The sequence below is a fragment of the Scyliorhinus canicula genome, chromosome 8 (genome assembly GCF_902713615.1).
Source record: "Scyliorhinus canicula chromosome 8, sScyCan1.1, whole genome shotgun sequence".
Taxonomy (NCBI): domain Eukaryota; kingdom Metazoa; phylum Chordata; class Chondrichthyes; order Carcharhiniformes; family Scyliorhinidae; genus Scyliorhinus; species Scyliorhinus canicula.
Genome location: NC_052153.1, coordinates 107,460,919 through 107,476,656, shown reverse-complemented (window position 1 = coordinate 107,476,656; position 15,738 = coordinate 107,460,919). Strand labels below are relative to the sequence as shown.

The 15,738-nt window shown below is 43.1% G+C and overlaps 1 protein-coding gene across 1 annotated transcript in view; it reads left to right on the top strand.

The window, feature by feature from the left end:
* LOC119970433 (dmX-like protein 1) overlaps positions 1 to 15,738 on the top strand; it is a 332,281-nt gene that overhangs the window by 150,549 nt on the left and 165,994 nt on the right. Inside the window, 2 exon segments of the mRNA XM_038805043.1 lie at positions 6,642 to 8,360; positions 15,596 to 15,706. Coding sequence (XP_038660971.1) covers positions 6,642 to 8,360; positions 15,596 to 15,706 — 1,830 coding nt within the window.

The window sequence follows — 15,738 nt, the reverse complement described above, 5'->3', positions numbered from 1 at the left end:
TTTGTTTGAAAGGGATATAGTTGCCACTTCAGTAAGTACTGAACTGTTTACAAATTGAGATCATAAAATAACTAATCAGACAGGCTTTATGAGTTTAACAAAGAACACTGATTATACTTAAATTTATCAAATTTATCTAAGTAAAATAATAAAATGTGCTCAAAGTTCACACACGCACAAATTTAGATTACAGAGTGGGGAAAGATAGATTGGTGAAATTAGATCCATAAAAAGGAAAAGTAATACACAGTTTATAGTTTGGTGATTTGGCTGGCTTTGAGTCCTGATGCATCTGGTTTAAAGATATAGATAGCTGATTTGGTTGTATTTCTGGGGATGGCAGTGCTGGGTTGAATTCTTAATCATTTCTATTTTCAGTAGTGGTGTCCCTGGATGGTCACTGTTAGGGTTCAAAACTTGCAATGTGGGTTGGAGAAAAGGAGGAAGGCAGGAGGGACCTGGTCTCAGCTGCTTGTCTTCAGTTCTGCAGCAAAACAGATAGCTTAAACACATAAAGGGGTTGGCTTGTCATATGATCTCTCTTCGGCTATTCAGGGGATCCAAATAACGTCATTGCCAGTGTGTTCCAAAGATAACTTAATTAGACCATGTCTGGGAAGATGATCTCACCATGGCATCAGTGTAATTAGGCTTCATGGTTTGTCTTCAAAAGTCAAATACTTCAGGCCTTAATGCCTTGCTAAAGGGACAAGAGATGTGGATGCTTCACATACCCAAGGAGGTCATTGTCTTTGTGTTTTGCAGACGTACTGTCACCATTCCAGTGGAGTGAAATATAAAGTTATGCAAATGTTTTGGCTGCAAGCTCAAAATCCTTTAACTCCTGTTTTTTTAAAATCTGTTTTTAAAAAGTTTAATTCAGGTTTCCAGCCTTGATTAAAATGATGGATTAAAAACCATTGCTTCACACAAAAATTACATTTTTGTCACATGTTTGCCTAATATCAATAGTTGGGAAAATGCTAAAGTCCATTTGCCTCACATCTATAGTAGGGAAAATGCTACAGTCTGTTGTAAGGAAATTGATAACAAGACACTTCGAAAATATCAACAGGATTAGACAATGTCAACATGGATTCATGAAAGGAAAATCATTTTTGACAAACCTACTGGAGTTCTTTGAGGAAATAACTAACAAAAGAGATAAGGGGAACCAACTGATAAAGCATATTTGGATTTTCAGAAAGCTTTTGATAAAGTCCCATGTAAGTGGATATTGTGAAAAATTGAAGGATTGGGAATAACATTGGCGTGGATTGGTTCATAGACAGGAAAGAGTAGGAATAAGTGGGCCATTTTCAGAGTGGCAAACAGAAGGGTCTTGCAGGGATCAGTGCTTGGGCCCCAACTATTTGCAATATATATCAATGATTTGGATGAGGGGACCAAATGTAATATGCTGACAGCACAAATGTTGGTGAGAATGTAAGTGGTGAGGAGGATTGGGAAATGCTGATGTACAAAGGGACCCGAGTATCCCTGTACACCAATCACTGAAAGTGAAAGCAAGCAGTTAAACAGGCAAATGGTATGTTGGTCTTCAATGCAAGAAGTTTTGAGTACAGGAGCAAGGATGTCTTACTGCATCTTTCTTGGGCCTTGGTGAGACCATACCTGAAGCATTTTGTGCAAGTTTGGTCTTCTTGTCTATGAAAGGATATACATGATGTAGCTGAGCTGGAGTGCAACAAAGGTTCAGCAGACTGATTCCTGGGATGGCAGGATTGTTGTATGAGGCGATGGAGGCCTAGTCAGTAAATATATTTAAGAAGGAAATAGATTTTTAAACTAAAGGTGCCAAGGGCATGAGAAGAATATATAGTCTGGAGTTGAGATAGAGGATCAGCAATGATCATATTGAATGGCAGAACAGGCTTGAAGAACCTAATGACCTCCTATTTTCTAAGCTTCAATGTTCTTTTTTGTAAGTAAAAAATATCTATCATCTTAATACACTCTGGGGCATTGATGCAAGAGTGACATACCACACTCAACTGGCTGCAAAGCACTGCAAATTTAATGGTCATTATAGGCACTACAAAAATGTAAGACTGGCCTTCGTTTCCTTGGGTACCTCATGTGCAATCCCGCGAACTGCAAAATGAGTTGCAGAAAGAAGGAACTTATATTTAAATAACGCAGTTCATGACTTTGGGACATCTGAAAGCAGTTTACGGCTAATTAAGTATCTCTGATGTATATGCAATAATAAGGACATAATAAGGAGGGGCTGGTTTAACTCACTGAGCTAAATCGCTGGCTTTTAAAGCAGACCAAGCAGGCCAGCAGCACGGTTCGATTCCCGTACCAGCCTCCCCGGACAAGCGCCGGAATGTGGCGACTAGGGGCTTTTCACAGTAACTTCATTGAAGCCTACTCGTGGCAATAAGCGATTTTCATTCATTTCATTTCAAAATATGTAAATGATGGCAGGTGAAATTTATTACAGACACATGCACATAGTAAGAAAATATTGACAACACAAATGGTACTTCATTAATGGCTAAGAGTGAATTTTAAAGGATTTAACGACATTAGTGGACCACAAAGGATAAGGAATTGAAATGTGCAAACTGAACAGTGAACTAAAAGTTGGTAAAATTTTGCTAAAACTGTACAGCACTTTGTAACTGTGGCTACCCACAATGTTTTTGCAGGCTTTAGAGCACTGCCTTGCTCTTATCTGGTATCTGAACCAGTATAGTGCCCTCTTTAGGAGAGGCAAGAGGCCAATATGTTGGAAATCTCAAATAAAGTAATATTGAATCTGGGACAGGAACTCACCAAAATTATCATAAGCAAAATAACATTAATGAAGAAAATAATGCCACTGAAGAGTAACAAATCCCCAGGACTAGATAATTTGGGGTTTTAAAGAAAGTTGAGGGCACAAACTGTATCTTCCGAAGTTCTCTCGATTCAAACCATTCCTTCAGGTTGAATATTGCACATGTGTCTCCATTGTTTATAAGGAGAGAAGAAATCCAGGGAATTTTTGACCATTTAGCCTAAAACCATGTTATTGGGAAATTGTAAAAGTCTACATTTAAAGATCGGCTGACTGAACACCTCAAAAATTCCAGCTGATCAAATAGGACAGTTCAGGGCATCAGACCTTGGGAAGGCTTGAAGCGTAGACACTGAAATGATAGTTCCCTAGCTGGGAATCTAAGAAAGGGGGTGTATAGTCCCAGTGTAATGGGTAAATCATTTAAGACGAAGATGAGGACTAACTTCTTTGCTCAAAGGGTTGTGAATCATTGGCATACTCTCCCGCAAAGTTTGGGATTCAGTATATTTAAACTTGCGATAGATAGATGTTATGATCTCTTGGGGAATTGAGGGATATGGGGAAAGAGGGAGAAAGTTCAAGGGGCTGTGTGGTTTATCCGTGCTCCGTTTTATATTTGCCCTGGAGGGAGTATAGCATAGGTTTACTAGAATGAGACCCAGACTACGAAAGTTAAGCTAGAAAGGCAAATTAAACAAACTGGGTTTGTATTCCCTAGATTTTAAATGGTTAAGGGCTGATTTGATTGAGGTTTTCAAGGTATTAGGGTGAACAGACAGGTTAATAAAGAGTAACTTTGTTGGGTGGCACGTAGCACAGTGGTTAGTACTGTTGCTTCACAGCTCCAGGCCCCAGGTTCGATTCCCGGCTTGGGTCACTGTATACGCGGAGTCTGCACGTTCTCCCTGTGTCTGCGTAGGTTTCTTCAAGGTGCTCCGGTTTCCTCCCACAGTCCAAAGATGTGCCGGTTAGGTGGTTTGACCATGCTAAAAAAAAATTTTAAAATTTAGAGTACCCAATTGTGTATATTTTTTTCCAATTAAGGGGCAATTTAGCGTGGCCAATCCGCCTAATCTGCACATCTTTGGGTTATGGGGGTGAAACCCACGCAGACGTGAGAATGTGCAGACTCCACACGGACAGTGACTCAGGGCCGGGATTCGAACCTGGGTCCTCAGCGTCACAGTCCCAGTGCTAACCACCGCGCCACATGCCGCCTCTTGACCATGCTAAATTGCCCTGAGAGTCCAAAAAAGGTTAGGTGGGGTTACTGGGTGGAGGTGTGGGCTTAAAAAATAGGGTGCTCTTTCCATGGCTGTTGCAGACTCGATGGCTGAACGGCCTCCTTCTGCACTGTAAATTCTATGACCAGCATAGATTTGTAAAGGTAAGTAATGCTCGAAAAACCTGATCAAAATTTGTCAAGAGCTATCAAAAGTAGGACAGGAAAGGTGTATAGGTGTTAGCTATATGGACATACAAAAAGCATTTGATGAAATTCCTCAAGGCACTGTTGACTAAACTTGAAATCCATGGAATTGAAAACTTGCCTGATTAGGAAACTGGCAAGGCAGCAAGAGAGACAGAATAGGGATAATGAGCAGGTACTATGATTGCCAGATATGACTAAAGGTGTTCTGAGAGGATATGTATTGGGGGGCCTCAACTATTGATGAGATAGAAAGTGAAGTAGCTGGAGAGAAGGTAGATTTGATGGAGGTTTTAAAAATTATGAGGAGTCTGGACATGGTAGGGAGAGATAAACTGTTCCAATAGGTGGAAGGATCAACAAAGAAACATAGAAAAAAAGAAGTAGGAGGAGGTCATTCGGCCCTTCGAGCTTGCTCCGTCATTCATTATGATCATGACTGATCATCAAGTTCAATACCCTGACCCTGCCTCTCTTTCCCCGCCCCCAATATGCCTTGATCCCTTTTACCCCAAGAGCTATATCTAATTCCTTCTTGAAATTACACAACGTTTTGGTCTCAACTATTTTCTGTTGTAGCAAATTCCACAGATTTACCACTCTTGGTGCAGAAATTTCTCCTCATCTCGGATCTAAAAGGTTTACCCCTTGTCCTCAAACTATGACCCCTAGTTCTGGACTCCTCCCACCATCAGGAACATTCTGAATCTACCCTATCTAATCTTGTTAGAATTTTCTAGTTTCTATGCGATCCCCTCTCACTCTTCTGAATTCCAATGAATGTAATCCTAACCGATTTAGTCTCTGCTCATATGACAGTCCCACCATCCCAGGAATTAGCCTGGTAAACCTTTGCTGCACTCCCTCCATAGCAAGAACATTCTTCCTCGGATAAGGACACCAAAATGGCACACAATACTCCAGGTGTGGCCTCAACAATGCCCTATACAATTACAGTACTCAGTTCCTATACTCAAATCCCCTCGCTATGAAGGCCAACATACCATTTGACTTCTTTACTGCCTGCTGTACCTGTACGATTAGTTTGAGCGACTGATGCATGAGGACACCAAGGTCTCGCTGAGTATCCACCTCTCTCAATATACACCCATTCAAATAGTAATGTGCCTTCCTATTTTTGCTACCGAAGCAGATAATCTCACATTTATCCACATTATACTGCATCTGCCATGCATGTGCCCACTCACTCGGCCTGTTTAAATCCCGCTGAATTTCTGCATCCTCCTCGCAGCTCACCCACCCATCCAACTTTGTATCATCTACAAATTTGGAGGTAATACATTTAGTTCCTTCGTCCAAATCACTAATATATAATGTGAACAGTTGGGGCCCAAGCACAAATCCCTGTTGTACCCCACTAGTCACTACCTACAAATCAAAAAAAGACTCTTTTATTCCAACATTTTGCTTCCTGTCTGCTAACCAGCTTTCTATCCATCTCAAGACACTACCCGTAATCCCATGATCTTTAACTTTACATCTTAATCTGCTATGTGAGAACCAGAGGTCACCAATTTAAAGTGGTTAGCGAAAGATGCAATGGTGGACATTAGGCAAAACTTTTTACACAGGGCATGATTTGGATCTGGAATAGTCCGCTTGAGAGTATGATAGAGGCAGATTAATTTGAAGCCCTCAAAGGAGAATTGGATAATTATCTTGAGAAAAAAGATTTGTAGAACTATGGGGACCAGACAGGAGAGGTTCCAGGTACTTGGGTCATTAAAATGTCATGAACAGGTGAAGAGTGTATTCTAAAAGGCTAATGAAAGCTAGCCCATTCTATCTCGAGGACTAAAATACCAGGAGGTTGAAGTTGTGCTTCTGCTGTACAAAGTCTTGATTAGACCACACCCGGGGAACCTCTAGCAGTTTTGGGCACATATGTTAGGAAGGATAAATTAGCCGTGGTGGGATTGCAATGTCAATTTAGTGGAACAATACCTGGAACCTGAAGATTAAATTACAAGGAAAGACTGCATAACTAGGGTTGTATTTCTTCAAATTCTGAGGATTAGGACTCAGTGGATTGGTATTTTTAAGCTATTAAGGGAACAGATAGGATTGGTAGAGATAAATTATTTACGTTAGTTGTTGAATTCAGGACTAGATGGCATGGCCTAAAAGCTAAAGCTAGACCTTTCAGAAGAAAAGTTAGGAAACACTATTGCACATAATAGTATTTAAGAGACACGCGCATAGATGGACAAACTGAGTTAGGTCGGAAATATGTCAATGTCTTGCTTTCATTGCAAAGGTAAGTTCTGATCTGATTTTGAAGTTGGTTAACTGCTGTCATTTTTATTACTGAACAAACATAAAGGTATTATTGCTATCTTTATTGTTATTTCCATTAATCTTTCATTCCACTTATTGCAGGGCATCTGAGTTCATCGTCAGTTCACCCAGCATGCCTTGCTCCATATCTTCTGGCAACTTCTTGCACAGATGGAAAAGTCCGATTCTGGCGATGTAAAGTGTCAGCCCATTTAGAATCTTCAGCAGCTGGGGATGGTGTGGAGAGTAATCTTGCCTATTCTTGGGAAGAATGGCCTTTACTGATTGAAGAAGGACTTCAGAACAGTAGTGCTGTTAGTGTACCAGGAAGGCCAGTGGATGTAAGTTGTTCATACACAAGCCGGCTAGCAGTGGCATACAAACGAACAATACCAGTTAATGGACATTCCAGTAAACACTTCACAATGCATGTGGGCATATTTGAATGTGAATCAACTGGAGGCTCACAATGGATTCATGAACAGACAATCCACTTAAATGACTTGAGTCACACCGGTGCCATGTTGGATCCAAGGATCAGTATAGATAGTAATTTAGTGGTTTACAATAAACAGGAGTCACATCTGACCAATGATCATCAAATGACTTTTGATGCAAAACCTCTGGTTCACTTAGACTGGGTCTCCAAGGAGGATGGATCGCACATCTTAACTATAGGAATTGGATCTAAACTGGTAATGTATGGACAGGTTTCTGGAATAATACAAAATCAAACAAAGAAAGAAGCACCAGCAGTTTTCTCGCTGTCTTTATGGGATAGTGCCAAAGAAGTATCTCAATCTAGGTGGGTGCTTCTCAGAAGTGTGGATTTGGTTTCTTCAGTGGATGGATCATTGTCATTACCAGTTTCACTTTCTTGGGTGCGTGATGGTATCCTAGTGGTAGGGATGGATTGTGAAATGCATGTTTATTCACAATGGCAACCACCTGATAAATTGGATCCAGTGATAACTGAAGCTGAAAGTGGCAGTACTCCTTCAATAGTTAGTCTCGCAAAATATGGCAGTGCAAATGGTTCCAACCCTTACCTGTACAGAAAAACCCTGTCAAGGTCAGTGACTGGACTTGCTCAGAAATTTGGTGGCAAAAAAATTCCATTTAATTGGAATATTGAAATGGAGGACTCTGGTCTTTTTGAAGCATCTCATGATTTGTCTCCCACTCTGCCTCAGTACCATCCGTTGCAACTTTTGGAGTTAATGGACTTGGGTAAAATCAGACGGTCCAAAGCCATTCTGTCTCATTTAGTCAAATGTATTGCAGGAGAAGTAATCACTGTCAGCGATAGTGAAACTAGCCATGAACGGCGACTCCGATCTCTGACGATTAGTGCAAGTGGCAGCACAGCAAGAGACCCCTTAACTTCAAATAAAAGTGAAAATCCTGACTACACAGAAATCGACTCTATTCCTCCTCTTCCTCTGTGTGCACTTTTAGCTGCTGATGAAGATATTTCTCACACCACTTTTGAAAAGCCAAACAAACGAGTGAATATCAGCGAGAATAGTCAACGGCATTCAACAGGAAGAAACTATGATGAATTATTTGCAATGTCCAGGACTGGTACAGATGACCTCGACAGCTTCAGTGTTGACGAAGGCAATAGTCTGAAGGTTATTGACCTTTCCCAGTACAGTTTAACCTACTTTGGTCCTGAACATGCTCGAGTACTGTCCAGTCATTTGCTTCATTCCAGTTTGCCTGGTCTTACAAGTATGGAGCAAATGTTTTTAATGGCACTCGCAGATACCATGGCAACTATCAGCACTGACATAGGAGAGAGCAGAGAGAGAACACAAGGTAATGTGTTTTGCTTCAGTGAAAGTTTTATTTTTAATTTAAACCTTTTGTAAACAATAGTACCAATAACCTGTATATGTCAGTATAAATTATTTGAATACATTCATTTTGAGACTCTTTGAAGATATGCAAGGACTTTTTTATTGTGATGAGGGTTATGTGCTTGATGCTAGCTTTTTGGTAAACATGATTTTGCGATATATTACCATCTTTTTTGTAGTGCAGACTGAACCATATTTTTCCTGTTCTCAGAACATGAAAAAATTGAGCATTATGCATCACCAACAAATGTCAGTATTGGTCAAATTATAGATGCAAGACATTCCCTCAAGATCTGCATTTGCTACAAAAATATAAATTTGAAGTGAAAAGGAGCAACCTGAACCTGTCACAAAAGCCACCATAATGGTCAAGTGACAGTGGTATACTTTCTTTGACTGTAGAAAAGATGACATAATGCAAATTTCAAATAATCAAGGTGAAATACAGTGAATGGTAGAACCCTAAAGAGTATTGAAAGTCAGAGAGATCAAGGTGTACAGGTCCACAGGTCACTGAAAGGGGCAACACAGGTGGAGAAGGTAGTCAAGACGGCATACGGCATGCTTGCCTTCATTGGTCGGGGCATTGAATATAAGAATGGGCAAGTCATGTTGCAGCTGTATAGAACCTTAGTTAGGCCACACTTGGAGTATAGTGTTCAATTCTGGTCGCCACATTACCAGAAGGATGTGGAGGCTTTGAGAGGGTGCAGAAGTGATTTACCAGGATGTTGCCTGGTATAGAGGGCATTATCTATGAGGAGCGGTTGAATAAACTCGGTTTGTTCTCACTGGAACGACGGAGGTTGAGGGGTGACCTGATAGAGGTCTACAAAATTATGAGGGGCATAGACAGAGTGGATCGTCAGAGGCTTTTCCCCAGGGTAGAGGGATCAATTACTAGGGGGCATAGGTTAAAGGTGTGAGGGACAAGGTTTAGAGTAGATGTACGAGGCAAGTTTTTTTACACAGAGGGTAGTGGGTGCCTGTAACCCGCTGCCGGAGGTGGTGATGGAAGCAGGGACGATAGTGGCATTTAAAGAGCATCTTGACAAATTCATGAATAAGATGGGTATAGGACCTAGGAAGTGTAGAAGATTGTAGTTTAGTCGGACAGCATGGTCGGCATGGGCTTGGAGGACCGAAGGGCCTGTTCCTGTGCTGTATTTTTCTTTGTTCTTTGAAATTAATACCTTTAACTTGGATATCTATTATAAAAATATGTGTAGGATGTGCACTTCCTGCCTACAAATGTTTTAATAAAAATATATAAATCCAAGGTTAAACAAAAAACTATTCGAACAATTCAACACCCCCCACCAACCAACACCCATGAACCTGAAGCTAACCCCCAACAGCTGACAGAGGCCAGTTCCGTAAAGTGATAAATAAACGGGAGCCATCTCGTATGAAACCCTTCCGCATTTCTTCTCGGTGAAATTCACTTTCTCCAAACACAGAAACTCCATCGTCATAGAATCACGGAAAAATACAATGCAGAAAAAGCCCATCAGCCCATCGAGTCTACACCGCGGAATGCATGTCTCCCAACCACATTGAAGCACAGGGTGGATCTCTTCCGCAACAGAACCAGCCTCTTAGCTACCAGTGAGGCGAAGGCTAAAACGTCTGTCTCGCTTCGCACTTCTAAAGCCCCGAATATGGCTCCCAGGGGACTGGGCTCTAAGTCCATTTGCAAGATCGCTGACATGGTGCTGAAGAAGGAGCCCCAGAACTTCAAGCACGACCAAAACGTATGTATGTGATTGGCCCGCCCCTTCCTACATTGCTCGCAAACGTCCTCCACCCCCTCAAACAACCGACTCGTCCTCAACCTTGTCAGGTGCACCCTGTGCATCACCGTCAACTGTATCAGCCCCAACCTTGCACAAGAGTTCGATGCATTCACCCTCTGCAACACTTCGCACCACCACCCCTCCTCCAGCACCACCCCCCATTTCCTCCTCCCACTTGTCCTTCACCCCCTCCAAACGCACTACATCCTCTTCTATAAATCCTCCCATTAATAGCCGAGGTGACCCCCCCCCACCACCACCACCCACCCACCCACCCTCCACCCAATCACTGACACACACCCTCTGGCAAAGAGCGGGGAGGAATCAGTGGAAAAGTTCAGGACGTCCTGACAAAGTCCCGCACCTGCATATAACTAAAAGCCTTGGTCTGCAGAATCCCAAACTTCTCGCTCAACTCTTCCAAACTTGTGAATCGTCATCCCAGGAATAGATCCTTTAGTGTAACCACCCCTTCTCCCAGTCCTGAAACCTCAAATCCAATCTAGCCATTTCAAACAAGAGATTCTCTTGGACCGGCATCAATTTTGATTACAACCCTAATTTAAAATGCTGAAGAAATTGCCTCCATATCTCCAGCATCGCAACAATCTGACCTCTACAGGAGTCTGCCTCCATCCTCCCCACACTACTTCTGGCTCCTTACCCCAATCCCGTACCTTCTTGGCATTTGCTGCCCATTTGTAATGCATACAATTCAGTAAGGCCAAATACATGACGAGATCTGCTACTGCACTCGCAGGTAAAATGCCTTTGGCAGGAAGACCTGGAGACACTGGAATAAAACTAGAAATAGAAGCCAATTGCACCCGACCCGCAAGCGACAGGGGGAGGCTATCCCACCTCTGCAAGTCCGCATTGGCTCTACCCACCAGCCTTGTGAGTTCAGCTTACGGAGCCGGGCCCAAACCCGAGCCACCTGCACCCCATATATTTGAAATGAGTGCCCACCACTCAAAATGGCAACCTCCCCTCAAGTTAGTCCCCTTTCCCAGTAGGGAAACCAAAAAGCGCACACTCTTCTCCAAATTTGGTTTGTTACCCAAAAAGCCCCAAATCTCTTTAGTAGCCCATTATGTCCCCCACCGTAGGAACAAGGTCCGATATTTAAAAAAGGTTATCAGCTTACAAGGACACCCTATGCTCCACCCCCTCCCTGTCCCCCACTATAGCCCTCAACTTATCCAAGCCCCTCAGCGCAATGGCCAAGGGCTCTATCGCCAACGCAAGCAAGAGAAGGGACTTGGGACACCCCTGCCTCGTTCTCCTATTTAGTTGGAAGTACCACAAACTCACCTCGTTCATGTGAATGCTCACCTTCAGATCCGTGTATATAAATTGACCCGTGCCACAAACTTAGGCCCTATACTGAACTGCTCCAGCACCGCAAACAAATAGCTCCACTCAACCCTGTCACATACCTTTTCCAGTTCCAACGCCGCAATGCCCTCCTGCTCCTCCCCTTCTGCCAGGGACAGAACCACATTTAACAGGTGCCGTGCATTCGCTGCTAACCGCCTCCATTACAAATCCGATCTGGTCCTCACCCACCACCTGCGGGAGGCACTCCAGCCTAAGCGCCAATACATTGGCACATATCTCAGTGTCCACTCCCCCCCTTCTATTTCATGAATGCCGCCAATATCTTCGCTGCCTATTTCTCCCAAGTTACTAAATCTCCCATTCAATTTTAATAGTCAGTGGCGTAAGAAATATATAATTGATACTGGTCATTTATGTAGTTCCATTGACTAAGGCTTTGAAACTTCTGTTTCCATTCTGCCCAGGACAATTGGGGATGCTTACTAATGATTGCGCAATGTTCAGGACCGTTCACAACTCCTCCTGAGATACTGAAGCAGTCTATTTTCAGAAAGACCTGGACCCACTTTCAGTCTTGGACTGATAAATTGGCAAGTCACATTCTCTCCACTGGAATGCCAGGCATCAACCATCCCCAACAAGAGAGAATCTAACTATCTCCCTTGACATTCAATTGTATTACCCCATTGACCAGAAACCAAATTGTAACAGCCATATAGTACTGTGGTTACAAGAATAGGACAGAGGCTGGAGATTCTGCAGTGTGTAACTCACATCCTGACTTCCCAAAACCTGCCCACCATCTACAATGCATAAGCCAGGAATGTGATGGAATATTCACCACTTGCCTGAATGAGTGTGACTCCAATAACACTTAAGGAATTTGACATTATCCAGGGCAAAGGAGTCCACTTGATTTGTATCCCATCCACCAACCTAAATAGCCATGCTACCACTGATGGATAATGGCAGCAATATGTACCAAATGCAAGATGCACTGCAGCAACTTGTCAGTGCTGGTTAGAAGCCCCTTTTAAATTTGCCACCTCAACCACCTGGAAGGGCAAGGGCAGCAGACATATGGGAGCACCGCCTGCTGCAAGTTTTTTTTCCAAGTCTCACACCATCCTGACGTGGAACTATATCGCCATTCCTTCACGGTCACTGGATCAGAATCCTGAAATTCTCTTCTCAGCAACTTTGAGGGTACCTATACTGTATGAACTGCAGCGGTTCAAGAAGATTGTTCACACTTCATGGAAATTATGAATGAGAAATAAATGTTGGCCTTGCCAGCAATGCAAACATCACACAAAAGAATAAGAAAAAATGGCGTTGGACAAATAAACAGCTAAATGGGAGAGGAGGCTTCATAACCACACCATCCTCAGTCATGTATGGAGCCCAGTATGAATGCAGAAGGCAAGGCCGAAGGATTTGCAACCATCTTCAGCCAGACTTGCTGAGCCGATGTTTCATCTTAGCCTCCACTTGAAATCCCAGCATGCCAATCTTCAGCCAACTCGATACACTCCATATAACATCACGAAAGATTGATGTCTATGGGTCTTCACAACATTCTGGCAGCAGTGCAGAAGACTTGTGCTCCTGAACTAACTGTTCCCGAGCCAGGTTTTTCCAGTATAGTTGCAACACGGGCATTTTCTATAAATGCGGAAATTTGCCCAGGCATGTCCTGTCCACAAAAAGCAGAACCAATCAAATCCAGCCAGTTACCGGCCCATCGATGGCCTCTTGATGATCGACAAGATGATGAAGGATGGCATCGACAACAATGACCTGCTAACTGGCCCGTATTGAATTCCTCATAGGCTACTTGGCTCCAGACCTCATGACAACCTTGGCCCAAACATGGGTATAAAGAGCTGAATTTGTGAGGTGAGGGTGACTGCATCAAGGCAGAATTTGACCCAAGTGTGGCACCAAGGATCCCTTGGAAAATTGAAGTCTATAGGAACCAGAGGGGAAAGTTGCCACAAGTTGGGAGTCATACCCAGCACAAAGGAAGATGGTTGTGCCGATTGGAGGCCAATCATCTCAGTTCCAGGACATCACTGCAGGGTTTCCTCAGTATAATGTCCCAGGCCCAACCATCTTCAGTCATGTCATCAATGACCTTCCCTCCATCATAAAGGCAGAACAGAGGATGTCCACTCATGATTACACAGTACGTTTGTGACTCCTCTGATGCTAAAGCAGTCCACATGCCACAAGATCTGTACAACCGTCAGACGTGGGGTGACTTGAGTGCCAGACAATGACTTACTTCAACAAAGAATCTAATCATCCCCTATTGACTTTTTAAAAATATAAATGTTAAATACCCAATTCTTTTTTTCCAATTAAGGGGCAATTTAGTGTGGCCGATCCTCCTACTCTGCATATCTTCTGGGTTGTGGGTTGAGACTCACGCAGATATGGGGAGAATTTGCAAACTCCACATGGGCCGTGATCGAACCCGGGTCCTCAGCACTGAGGCAGCAGTGCTAACTACTGCGCCGACGTGCCACCCTGTCTTCTCCTATTGACATTCAAAGTCCTTGCCATTGCCGAATCCCCCAAAATCAACGTTCTGGGATGTCTCATTGACCTGAACTTAACTATATAAATACTGTGGTCGCATGTGTAGGTTAGAGGCTAGGATTCTGCATCGGATTACTCACCTCCTGTCCACCACTACAGGGCACAAGTCAGGAATGTGGTGGAATACTGCCTGGATGCATGCAGTTCCAGGAACATTCAAGAAACTCAGCACCATCTACGAAAAAGCAACCAGTTTAATTGACATCCCATCCACCATCTTAATTCCTTGCAATAACTCATGAACAGCTCCTTCCAAACCTAGTTGAACTTCTGGATAACTAATCCCCCAAAAATCTCCATTTACTCCCTCCGCCTCCCACCCCTTCCCCAACCCTTGTGATTCCTCTGACCCTACTTCACCATCCTATCCAGTTTATACTGTACTCCTTTACCCACTTAGCTCACCCACCCTAAGACACTCATTCACGATCACACTGAAATGCTGTTTAAATATCGTAGTTTTACAGCACAGAAAGAACCCTTTGGCCCATCGTGTCCGTGCCAGCCATTAAGCACATATGCACTCTAATCCCTATGTTCCAGCACTTGGCCCGTAGCCTTGTATGCTATGATATTTCAAGTGCTCACGTCAATACTTCTCAAATGTTGTGAGGTTCCTCCCTCTCTCTCTGACCCTTTTAGGCAGTGAGTTCCAGATTCACAGCACCCTTTCCTCACACCCCTCTAAAAGCCCTCTCCCAAACCTTAAATCAATGCCCCCTGTTTATTGACCCCTCTGTGAAGGGGAATAGTTCCTTCCGACCCATCCTATCTCTGCCCCTTATAATCTTATACACGTCTATCAGGTCCACCCTCGACCTTCTGTGCTCCAAGGAAAACAAGCCCAGTCTACCAAATCTCTCTTTAAAGCTGAAACGCTCCAGCCCAGGCAACATCCTGGTGAATCTCCTCTGCATCCTCTAGTGTTGTGAACACAACTGCACAAAGCTCTTCATTGTGTTCGTGAACACTTGGCAGAATATGATGGCTAGTGCATAGATGGCGGTGTGCGTGGCTTCTGCATGGATTCCTTTTGCTGATGATCCAAGGTTTTCTGTGCTACCTGATTCTGCAGGATCTTGCATCGGAAGATTGGCAGAAAATTAGAGGAAGTGAATACTTTTGTCAAATCGAGGTCACAAATAGGTGTTCCGACCTTAATTGGAAGATTTGGGACGGAATGCTCTGCCACTGAGTCATTGCTGCATGCTTTAATCTAATTCATTTGAGGAAAACTGAGTAAGCATTTCATGCACAGGAAGATGCAGATCTAGTGGGAGAGTGGGGCAGCAGGATTAGTTTAATGATGCTTGTTTTTATAAATACAACAGACAGATTAGTTCTGTCAACAATTTAAAGTACCCTGCTCTTACATTTCTTTCTAGCCGAAGAGTTTTGGAAATTGAAATTACGTAATATGCAAAAAAAAATCAAATGGTTCTTTTTTTTCCAGGTGGAGAAACACTTGATGAATGTGGATTGAGGTTTCTCTTAGCCATGCGGCTCCATACATTCCTATTGACATCATTACCTCCAGTCTATCGAGCACAACTTCTTCGTCAAGGTAAATAAATAAAAATGGTTAGAGTATCTCCT